Below are 12,727 nucleotides of genomic sequence, written 5' to 3'. Positions count from 1 at the left end.
TCTACAGGTTCTTCCCACCAAATACAACCTTTCACTGTGGTTTCCTTCCATCCATTCACCCCTCTGCATGCTGCATGACCCCCCTCAACACCTGGAGTCAGTAGCCCACATTATGAACAGTTGCACATCACTTAAAGGACTGTATATTTCCAGACACAACAGACTTGTGGATCTCATTGCTGCTCAGATTCCCTGTGTGGCTGATGAAAAGCTCTATAAACACACTACTGTACAGTCTGATTGGTTTAACTCACCTGCAAACACTTTTGTAGGAATACCAAATACACCAGATATTGTTGTCATATCTCAGCATTCCAGAACAGTTAAGCTATTTGAAGTAGCATGTGCATTTGATCTGTTTATGGAGGACTCTTACCTTTCTAAGACTGTAAAATATCAATCATTAATATCTACCATCGAAAACCTTGGCTACAGATGCCAGCTTATTGTGCTAGTGTTTGGTAGTCTAGGGCATGTACACAGGCTGGCGACCCGGGGACTTTGTATTGGGGGGCTATTGAAAACAAGAGCCAAACAGTTGGTAAAGTACTGCTCAATTTCAGCCATTATAGGAAGCATGTTTATTTGGAAAAGGAGATGTTTTCTGTACCCCTGAGATTGTATTGTCATACATAACAATGTGTTGATGTGGTTAAATCTGTTTGATCATTCAAAACATTTGATTCCTTATGAAAATTTACTTGTAATGTGGAATTGAATAAAGTATCTAAAATGTGTGTGTGTGTGTGTGTGTGATTACACACAAAGCACATGAAAACATGCAGCCTGTGGTTCACAGAGCTCTATTGAGTTGCTTGTACAAAGCTCTACTGATATCGTGAATAGCAACTTGTCACAGGAACGTTTTATTACGATCCTATTACAGTCATTCATTGTTATCAACAGTAATTTTTCATGATTATTGTGAAGATATACACGTATTTACAGGCAACTTTCTTGTGTTTCTGTTGCATGCATGAGAATGGCAAAACGTGTTAGAGTTTCATAATAAAAGTCGCTGTTTATTTAGACTCAAGCAGCACAATTAGAGAGAGTGAAAGTGGAATCATTTAGGCATAACACACACACACATACAAACTTGATTAGAATAATTTAGGATCACTTATCTCTCCAGGCTAATTATCCTGTATGATTTAGGCCTTGTTTACACGTACATGGTTATTTTGAAAAAACGCCAAAAGTGCAACCTTTGTTTAGCCTACATTTTCATTTGGCTATGGTGATCATGGATGCATTCAGAGTAGCAGTCGCATTTATGTTGGTGCAAACTCTTTTCGTCTGTTTGCAATTGCAAATACAGTTTAAAAAAGAAAGAGGAAGTGATTTGTTGCTGTTGTTGCTATTTTTGGGATTCTGATTGGCTAACGCGGCCTTGAGCTTCTCGTTACACTGCTACCTACAGGTTTGGCATGCTCTTGACGGCATATATACACGGGTTAGTGTAAACAAAAAATTTTCTGAAAACTGACAGGTGTGCACGATGTTATTTTTGAAAACGGAGAGGGTGAAATGTCCGTTTATGGAAATAGCCAGCCACATGTAAACATAGCCTTAGATTACATTTGGCCCATGCTACACATTTCCACCAAGATTTATGAAAATCAATAGTTTTTGTATAATCTTAATCTTAACTTGCAAAACCAACCAAGTGAGCAACAAACAGCTTTCTCTCTCACACACACACACACACCACCGGCTTGCCCCTATTCTTCAGTTCATTCACCCCCCACCCCTCTCTCTCCCTCTCCTCTTTCCAACTGCACTTCCTGTGTGAAAAACCTTTTGCCTGAGGGAGAAGTGTGTGTGTGATGGATGTATGATTAGTGATGATTCTGTTTCAGCCTCTGATCTCAGTATGAGTGGGGTTTGGTAATCATATGCCTAATCTTAAATCACTCACTGCAGCAGTTGTTTGTGTGTGTGTGTGTATGAGTGTAAGTGTATGTGTGTGTGTGTGTGTGTGTGTTCGCCCCTGTCCAGCCCTGAACCCATAACTTTCAGCACCATCGGATTGGGAGGTGAGTGTGATCTATGGTCTTTTGGGCCCCCACTGTCGGCTTCAAGGCAGCGCTGCCTGTTTTACGACGGTTTACGACACTACACGATCAGTTCTATGCTTGCGCGATTATTTATATTCGTTGACATGCTGTTTGAATGTGTGTACAGTACATAAACTATGCGAAAGATGGCATCCATGGAGGGATCTTCTTCAAGTTATAAAGAAAAGAGACCTTAATATTGTGACATATGTGACATATAACAACTCCTTTAGTTTTTTGGATTGGCCACCACCACTTAAAAACCTTGTAATTTCGGTAGGCTAATCCATAGCCTAGTGAAGGCCACATTTAAAAATATCCCCAGACTACGATCGAGCACCTCACAAAAATAACAATGTGGCCTAGTACATAGACGTCGCTACGCAGTTTTGGATCAGTGACAAAAAGTTCTTAATACTTCTTAATTTAAATATCTTTATAAAACAGACTCACTGTGAACTGCATAATGAATTGCATAAAATGTAGCCTACAAAAATATGCTGCCAGTTGTTCTGCTTGGTCATCAAGTGTTTCAACGTATGCGTGGTATAAATCGGGCAGTGTATGCGTGGTATAAATCATGCAACGTATGCGTGGTATAAATCGGGCAGCGTATGCGTGGTATAAATCGGGCAGCGTATGCGTGGTATAAATCGGGCAGCGTATGTGTGGTACAAATCGGGCAGCGCATAATCGGGCAGCGTATGCATGGTATAAATCGAGCAGCGTATGCGTGGTATAAACCGGGCAGGGAAATTGTTACGTTTTCTACTACGTAATTATGCGCAGAATGGATCGGGCAGGTGGTACGGATTGGGTGCTGACAGGTTTCCTTAATGTACTAGCTGGCGTCCATTACACTTGCATGTCTCTTAAGACATCGCGAGGGAGGCTACCGCTGCAACCGCATCCACTACACACCTCCACTACACACTAAGTCTTCACCTGGTGTGCTCAGACCTTTACATAGTGTGTGTGAGCCTTCACCCAGTGTAGTCAGATGGTTGGATAGTGTGTGTGAGCCTTCACCCAGCGTAGTCAGACCTTTAGATTGTGTGTGAGCCCTCACCCAGCGTAGTCAGACCTTTACATTGTGTGTGAGCCCTCACCCAGCGTGGTCAGATGTTTGGGTTGTGGGTGACTTCATTCTGTTCACACTGGCACCTCAGACACACCCTGTCTGAGGTCGGACACACCTGGTGACCCTTCCTGGGGTCGGACACACCTGGGGCCTCATGTACAAAGACTTGCGTGGATTTCATACTAAAACATTGCGTACGTGCAAACCTGAAAAGTAGCGTACGCACAAAAAAATCCTGATGTATGAAACTGTGCGTACGCAGCATTCCACGCAGCCTTTCTTTGTACATCCCAATTAACGTGAAATTAAGCGTACACGCATGAGCATTACACTCCACCCTCTCTCCTCCCTCAATCACACTCATTTTAATATGCTAACTAGAAGGACACTCGAGAGCGCAGACCTCCGCGAAGACAAAATGGCCTATCCCGCAATAATAACGATGAAAACTCATTTGTGGATCCATTCATACTCGAACCTGCTCCAAAGTTTAATAATTGAAATAATCAAATTAATAAAAAATTGTTTTATCTCCAGCGAATCCGACGAAATGGCAAGAATCTTACGTCTTTATCATCCGTAATTAATAACAAAAAAAAACAGTAGTGGCAGAGCTTAGCAGTGGCTAGCTATAGGGTCAGAGACCGTGGCAAAATTATTGGTCAGTCTGCAAGTAGGTGACAGGGTTCGCATAACTTTTGATGCATTTGATGCATTTGAACCATTACAACGCAACTGCATTAATTAAAAAATCATTAAATCAATCGTGTCACAGTAGGCTACCACGCATCGCGCACTCGAGGTGGAATAAACAAAGTTGATCCAGGCCACATCGCCACAACATTACGATTTCTAGATCATATCCCTATATTTGCACACAAGTGTGATAACAATAATGCGAATGCTTACTCAAGGAAAGTCAAAGTATCCTATGCAGTCAATCACACTAAGGAAAATATACCTTATCCGCGCTTATTATTCAGCCTATCTATTCTATCTATATGTGTAGGTTTCACATTCCCTTTTAATTTGTATCCTCTAATAAGTCTACAGTTGTCATTATAGATAGGTTGTTGCATAACTTAGTAGAATTTGAGCATGTTGCATGTCCATTTATATAGAAACATAGGCCTACTTTCGAAGTGTTATCATTTTTAATAACCCACGTTTCACAATATACTGTGCAAATAAAGGCCTAGACTCGCGATCAACTATGTTGTTGCGCTGCATTGCCTCTAAGTGTCGCCAACTGACGATATACATTGGAAATGTGCGTAGGCCTACGCCAGACATGAAGTTTGCGTGGAGGACTGCACATTCTCACATTCAAGTCAGTCTTCGTACATCCGGACGTGAGCGTGAGAAGTGGCGTACGCAGCATTTTTGTGCGTACGCAAGCTTTGTACATGAGGCCCCTGGTGACCCTCTCTGGGGTCTGGACACACCTGGTGACCCTCTCTTCCAGAATTGAACTCCACTGGTTGTCAAGCAGTGACAATATTCACACACACACACTTTAATTTGACAACCCCACCCTCCCCACACACACATTACTATAATCATCCATAATGCCTGCTCCATTTGTAGAACTAGTGCAGTGCCCGTTCGTAGAAAACCCTTAGCCCAATTACATGCCCGCAGGTAGGCCTGCTTTAAACATAGGATGATCATTCCAGCTTTGCATTTAATAATGAATACTGAATATTATGTTATAATATAATAATGTGCAGTAAATAGAATTTAGGCATGGCTGCATGTGACATTTTTACAGATCAAAATGACATTAGCCTAACAGCTGTTTGAGTTTGAGTTAAAGCTATAAGTTTATTGCTAAGCTTATTGAATAACTTCCTGATAAAGAAGATAAATGGAATGTTGCTGTGCTGTTGCTGTGTTGCTGTAAATGGAATGTCATCGTAAGAAATTTGCAACTATGTGATGTGACTCAATCTCTGGTAGCCTATAAGTGTCATCTCTGCTTTGATGTAAAGCTATATGTTTAGCCTATTGAATAACTCAATGATATAGAACACAAACCATTTTGTAGAAAGATGCATCATCGTATGAGATTTGCAACAATGTGACTCAAAAACAGTCTTTGGTAGCTAAGTGACATGTTGCTCTGTCTACCACTCGTTGTGTGTGGCATTCTGAAACGTCCTTAAATTCGGGACCATTAGCCTATCGTTTTAATCTGAGTACCCAGAAGCTTGCATCTTGCAGTCGGAATTGTTGGTTGTTTATTCAAAGTCTCAAGTCCAAAGTAGTGTGGGCTATTCAAAGTGTCCATTTATTGTAGGCTACACCATTTTAACGTCATTTTGTACGCTATGTACCCGTGTTTAGCGTGTTGTTGCAAAATCCACAATTCCAGACTTTCATATTGCATGCTTGTTTACATGGAAAGTAACTCCATGTATTTTAAGTAAAATACACAAATTTTACAGGCTGTAACTCCATGTATTTTACAGGCTGTAACTCCATGTATTTTAAGTAAATACACAAATCTGTGTTTATACAATAATTTATGGAGGTGAGACATGGAAAAGCAGTTTTAGAAAGATATATATTTGGGCCCAGTAGGAGGTCGAGTTTCCCAATGTTATCCTATGGAGACTGGCAGGCTGTGGGTCATTAAGGGCACTTATTTGGATGTGCAGTGGCCTAACACACGTCAAAATTGATGGGGCAGCCGTGGCCTGGTTAGCGCTTCGGACTTGAGTAATCCAGTAAACTTGTAATCACGGGATCAAAAGGCTTATACTTATACTTACTTAAAACCTAGGGAAACGTAAAAACTTAGTGAAACGACATTTTCCACAATAGAAAATGGGTAGGCACTTGATGGGTGAGTTCATAACACATTCACAACAGCTGTCATAAACTGCACATTAAGCATTCATGACTGTTTCATGAGACATGACTCAGTGACGTGATCAGGTAAGAGGTTTGGAACAAAAACGGCAATGCTGCTTTGCGATTGTTGGACTTTTATTTTGACAAGTTGTTGTCATTCTGTCTTCCACATTCATGAAAGGTTTGGTATGAATGTTGAGTCATGTCTCATGAAACAGTCATGAATGCTTTATGTACAGTTTATGACAGCTGCGTTATGAACTCACCCGTCAAGTAAAGTGTTACCGAAAAATGATATAAATGGGAAAACTTACTGTTCTAGCTATAAAAATGGCAGAATCATCCACAGTGCATGATATTTCAATAACTGTTTCATACACGATTCACGACGGCAATGAGTTGTTAACAGACATTCACAAAGATGTATAGCCTAGCAACAATCTATCTAAAATAACACCTTTTGGGAGTACCATTCATGATAGTAAAATATTGAAGTTGTGGGAAGTTTATATGGCTTAAACTAGCTTGTTTCATTCGTCCTCCATGCTGTTTCAATCGTCCCGACCAGAAGGGACGAATGAAACATTACGCACGTCCCACTTTTGCTGTAATATTTCCTGAAGGTTTTGATCAAAGCTGAAAATGCAACGGTATTTGACAGATGACAGGTGTAAGTTGTGACAAAATATTAGCTTTGAATCGCTTTGTAAATTACATTTTAAAAAGTGTTTCAACTGTCCTGGCTCCCCTAGATAATTGAAAAGTTGTTGATAGACAGATAATACATGTTGATAGGCAGATAGTTTAATAGATCATGATAGAAAATGTAATGGATGTTGATTGGCAGATTGTTTAATGTGAACAGTGCATTTGTATACACTGTAATAATATATAATGGAATATACTATAAAAATCTACTGAGTGGTGCTTGCTTTGCTGTTCTCTGTTGTTGAAAGAAGTTTGAGGACTGACGATAAAATCACAGTGTTCATGTTCCAACTCCAACAAAGCTGTGGTGAAGTGACTCTGGCTCTGTTGTCTAATATCCTCTGAACCCCTAGGAGAGCCGTTTCCTGCCTGCTTTAATCAAAGGCCCTCACACACACACTGTTATATTAGCCTCTGCCTCTGGCCCATGAGGCGGTGAGGCTATAACAACATGTCTCTGGACTGATGAGGGTTATTATCATGAAAATGAAATCAAAAGCGGCGCAATTAGCCAGAAAACCACTTGTTGCTGACGTAAACGGACGTGGTGATGTAGATCTTTCTCGCTTCACTAATCGTCCTCGATGGTCCGTAGGACGCGGATGTGATGTCACCACGGACATCGGCTATGGCGGTCTCCATGACGACGACGCCGCATGCTGCAATGACGCCAACCCCGCGCATGGTGAGTGGGCGTGACTCGTGCGCGTTTCCCCTCCCTCGCGTGTGGGCGGCCCCGTGCAGGCGCGAGCGCAACACGACACCCGAGAGGAACAGGGGGAGGAGAAAGAGTCGACAGAGTGAGGGAAAAGAGACGAGAGTGGAAGAAGAAAGTCGGTGAAAACATCGGGAATGGGAATTTCACTCAGCCTCTCGCCGAGATTTCACACCACATGTCAAACTGTTACGAACGCACCGAAATGAAGGAATGAAGAGCGGAAGCGATAGAACTCCTCTCGGACTGCCTCTTATATAAAGTCAAAACAAGTCGTTGCTTTCACACGAGTATGCCGGGACTGCTGAACCCCCCGCGCTGACTCCAACGGGACGGAATTCCGCTGCTGGGGAACGCGCTTCTCCAAACGGAGCCAGGAACCCGAGCACTGGGCTGGGCGGTCCGGAGGATTTTGAAAGAGTCTGACAGTCGGGATCAAATAAATCAGTTCACTTATTAACACGGAGGCATTACTGACCAGGTGAACCCTGACGGAAAGTTGGGCTTGAAAACTAGAGGCTGTGAGGCAGACGGACAGGTAGGCCGCCTGCACTTTTGGCCCAGAGGAATCCAGGAGTCCGATTGAGTGCAGATCTCTGCCGATCTCCGTCATGAAGACTCCGGGAGACTCGGGTAAGTGAAGTCCGCTAATAGTTTTCAACTGACCACAGACTGTTACTGAACCCTGATAGTAAACTTCTTAGGATCTGTGTGATCGTTTTACGGCACCCGAGTAACGCAACAGCGGGTGAGTGCTGCTCGCCTAACCTTTAGCCAACACTTTGCTGGTGGATCTCAAGTGCAACTTTGCTAGGATAGCTGCTAGCAAGTCTCCGAGGAGAATGTTACTCATCAGTTTGGAAGCTAATGAGTTTGCCTGTATAACATCGACTTATCGACTGTGTTCGCGGGACGTTTAGGCTATGTTTTGTTTTGATAGCTGGTATTATTGCAAAGACTAATTTTAGTTGTCCAACTGACGATAACATACCCGTAGGAATAAGCCAGTTCAGTGATCATTTCCCAAGGAAGCCTAAGGAAGAGACAGCGGAGAGGAGCGCGGGTCAAAACAAATAGACATGTTTTTTGTGATTACGGTTTAGAGACTTCTAGGCTACATAAGATAGCGGGGTGGTGGGATTGTAGCAGCTCTAACGTTAACGTTAGCGTATTGGATCATCTACTAGCTTATACAGCTACAAAAGTGCCATTCCTGTTTCCAGGAAAATCGTTGAAACTTTGTAACTGAGGAAGCTAAGTTCCGTCTAGGATCAAAGAGCCGGAACGATGTTATCCATCTGGACTGTCGACCCAACCGCCTAACCTCACAGTCTCGTATTTACGTAACTTATAACTTTAGAGGATATGAGTACGCCGACGTATGAGGCCAAAATCATAAATAAGTTACCACGCACACATACACACACACGCACACATACACACAAAGTAGTTAGTGCGACCTGTTGAATGATGATAACTGTCTTTTATGGTCAACACTCGGCAGGCTACATGTGGCAAGAAATCGAGTAACTTGTGGGCAGCAACTTTTTCTCGACTTTGTCCAGTTTGTCGGATGTTCTTGCAGCTGTGTGCGTCTCGTGAGTGCGTGGCTGCCGAGGGCGACCACATTCAAAATGGAAGCCTCTTGGCTCGTGGCAACGGGAAAGGCGAGACTTCTAGATCTGTGCTGTGGGCATGCGGTGGCCGATCTGACTTTATAGTTTATCACACTGCCATGGAGGAGGGGTTTGAAGTGTTACACGTTCCCTGTCACCTGGAATGCTTTCAAACTGCTCTGTTAGGTTACAAGAAGTGACTGTCCCCCGTGGTTATTAAGCGATGTTCTCAGATAGGCTACCCCAAAACGACCTGGTCTCACCGAATACTATCGGGAACGGATACTGCCAACAGGTTGATGTATCCCTCCTTATTTATCCCCCCCAACCCGAGCTGTCTTGTGAGCAAACTGAAGCTTAATCCCGGTTTAAAAATAACCGTCATACAAGTGCCGCTGTGTTTTCTCCGCTTTAAATTCTTTACGTTGTAATCTGGCCGTTCTGCAGATAATCCGCGCGACATTGGAGGCTGGCGGTAGGATCCGCCGCGACACCACTGTCCTCCCAGTCCGGGTACCAACTGCCCCGCGTGCAGCCATCAGACGGTGTGCAGCAGTGTTGCGCGCGCAGCGGTCACCCAACACACAACAAACTGGCAGGAATTTGAGAAGGGCCCGGCTGTAGTATGGAAGCATATTGCTGCCACATAAAAAAAGGCTGAAAAGTTTCTTGTTATAACAATATCTTTTTCACATTAAAAAAAATATGTATCACGTTATTACATGAAATTATTGCGTTATTTCAAGATAATTATATTTTCACGTTATAACGTGAAAACATGTTATTTCAAGATATGATATTTTCATGTTTTAACAAGATATTTATCATGTTATTACATGAAATTATCATGTTATTTCAAGATAACGAAGACATAGCAACCGATCTACCACAGCGGCTCCACCAGCGCATGCGCTGATGTTCTTCTTGCTAACAGCTGAAACTAGCATATGCGTAGATGTTCTTCTTGCTGAGCTAATATCTGAAACTAATTTAGTTAGTTTAGTAGCTGGTGTGTCGTGTTGTATTTTATACAGTCTGGGTCAGTTAGTCAGTTTCAGTCAGTTGTGTCCTGAATTTTAAAAAAATGCACATAACAATTCAGAGGGGATTATACCTCTCCGATTACGACCACGATTGACGATGGTGGGACAAATGTCTTTTCCTGAAACTAGGTAATTGTAAGACTCCAACGATTTGAAGGGCTTCAACTCCTGCGCTGTATAGGCGGACACAGGTTGCTCGCCAGTGAATCACCCGATTTGGTTCCCTGTGGAGTTCATGTTTCCCTAGGTCTTTATGTGTGTGTGTGATGGTCATGTTTCCCTAGGTCTTTACGCAGAAGCTCTAGTCGGTTATCGTAGATGAAAACACAGAAAATTCAATTCAGTACTGTGAATACGCATGGTAACCTAGCAACAACACAATAACTTCTATGCAGTGGCGTAAAGGAAAGAGGAATTATGGGGGAACCAAATGCTTCACAGGACAAAACGTTTAAGAACCACTGGTCTCGATAATGAGAACACAGATCTGTCTGAGCGAAGCCACACCCCATAGTGTTATGAACCCACACCCTCTAGTGTTATGACGCCACACTCCTAGTGTTATGAAGCCACACCCCCTAGCGTTATGGCGGTGAAATGCACTGAGATGCAAAGCAGCCCCAACGCATAACTCTGAAAAGGTGACGCCGGCGTAGCTACGGTGTGGAGTCGACGCAGAAGCATATGTCAGCCTTTAGCGCAAACCACGACGGGCGGCAAGACAATCAGCCCCCTCTCCCCACACACACGCACATAAGTGGCAAGACATTCTGCCCCCTCTCCCCACGCACATGCTAAAAGAGCCGCAGTGCTTGATTTGCTATTGCTGGAGGTTCTCATAACGGCAACAGTGAGTGAATGAGCAGCAAGACTGGCTCTGAGGTCACGCCAGGCCAAGAGTGTGGACTTAGTAACATAATGACAGACTAGCAGGCAGTAAGGAGTGTGTGTGTGTGTGTGTGTGTGTTTGTGTGTGTGTGTGTCATGGGGAACATAGTGGGAGAGTGTGTTACCTGTGTGATCATGATTACACACACATAGGCCTGAGCCAATAATTAATTAGTTGTGAACCGTTTAATCAGTTGGCAGCTCTTTTGATATACTCAATGAAGCGGTTTGAATCACTCTTTATTCTCTGAGTTCATCTTCTTAAACTAGAATGTTAACTGGTTTTTTCTCTCCACTGTCTGTTAGAGTGTGTGTGTGCGCACGTGTGAACTGAAAATCCTTTGAGTGAAATATCTGCGAACGTCATCTTGTGCTTTCAGAAACACTTCTCAGATTTTCACCATTTGCTGACATTTCACTGACCAAACCTCTAATGGCATGGCAGTCAGACACACACACACACACACACACACACACACACACAGCCTGACCTCAGGAACAGTCCCTGGAATGGGAGACTCGAGGTAAAACCATCCTGACATGTGTCCTGTGTGTGTGTATGTGTGTGTGTGTGTGTGGGGGGGGGGGGCGTGTGTGTATTATGTGTGTGTGAAAAGGGTGTATTATGTGTGTGTGGAAAGGATGTCCTCCACAGTAGAATGGGGTTTTGTTTGTTTTTCTCAAGAACAATAGGGGTGTGTGTGTCATGTGTGGAGTGACAGGAGATTGTGTGCATGTGTGTGTGTATCTGTCTGCCTCTGTGTGTGCGAAGTGCGTGTGTGTGTGTAGTGTGTGTGTGTGTAGTGTGTGTGAGTGTCTGTGTGTGTGTATGTGTGTGTGTGTAGTGTGTAGTGTGTGTGTGTGTAGTGTGTGTGTGTGTGTGTGTGACCCGTTGTGGCTCTCTACTCTTCCACTCTCTTTGTGCATTCCAGTGCACCTCCCCCAACAGGGCCTGGCACGCAGGGGACCCCCTCTCCTTGTGCGTGTGTGTGTGTGTGTGCGTGCGTGTGGTGTGTGTGTGTGTGTGTGCAGTTCTGTCGGACTGCAGTGCTTCTTTAGCCTGACGAAGCCATACTCAAAATTCTATTCGAAGTGATTATGGGGCGTGTTTCAACAGATGCACGGGGAAGAATGCCTCTGCACACAATTGGATAGACCTAACCAATCAGAGCAACGAATGAGCTTACCATGAATCCTGCAGAAAACAGCCAGAACATCCTTCTTCTTGACAAATGCCTTAATCACTGTTTTATGTTTGTTTTTAAAGTTTTAAACTTGTTAAAGTTATTGTGTCAGCAGTATCTTGTACAAAAGACATGATAGGGATATACGTGTAGCTTCTCCAGTGACGAGCTTTTAGCTGTAGACAAATTCAACTGCAACACGCTCAGGTTACCTTTGCTCATCTGTCCACACACACACACACACACACACACACACACACACACACACACACACACACACACATACACACACACACACACACACACACACACACATACACACACACACAGTGTAGCTTCTCCAGTGACAAGCTTTCAACTGTAAACAAATTCAACTGCAGCACGCTCAGGTCACCTTTGCTCATCTGTCCATCATTGTGTAAAGCCCGCCCGGACGACTCGATTGGTCCGCACAATTCTCAAGTTTTCATAGAGGCTGGTCACTGGACCAAGTCCAGTCCGAACTTCCCCATCTCATGTTGTGGGCGTGGGCTACGTTTTCAGGCTAGTGCTTCTTGGGCTGAAATGCAAATTCAA

At 43.5% G+C, this 12,727-nt stretch overlaps 1 protein-coding gene across 3 annotated transcripts in view; it reads left to right on the top strand.

The window, feature by feature from the left end:
- The first annotated feature begins 7,496 nt into the window (after positions 1 to 7,496).
- erfl3 (Ets2 repressor factor like 3) overlaps positions 7,497 to 12,727 on the top strand; it is a 40,145-nt gene continuing 34,914 nt past the window's right edge. For all 3 annotated transcript variants that reach the window (XM_076280612.1, XM_076280611.1, XM_076280610.1), the window contains exon 1: positions 7,497 to 8,053. Coding sequence is in view for 2 of the 3 variants with exons in the window: in XM_076280611.1 (XP_076136726.1) it covers positions 8,032 to 8,053 (22 nt within the window). In the remaining variant the exon portion in view is untranslated. The remainder of the gene's footprint in view (positions 8,054 to 12,727) is intronic.

Source organism: Alosa pseudoharengus, unplaced genomic scaffold (assembly GCF_046254945.1).
Source record: "Alosa pseudoharengus isolate Yale_2024_CS ecotype anadromous, Long Island Sound unplaced genomic scaffold, YU_APseudo_1.1 YU_APseudo_1.1_scf_12, whole genome shotgun sequence".
Taxonomy (NCBI): domain Eukaryota; kingdom Metazoa; phylum Chordata; class Actinopteri; order Clupeiformes; family Clupeidae; genus Alosa; species Alosa pseudoharengus.
This window is presented reverse-complemented; position numbering and strand designations above follow the sequence as displayed.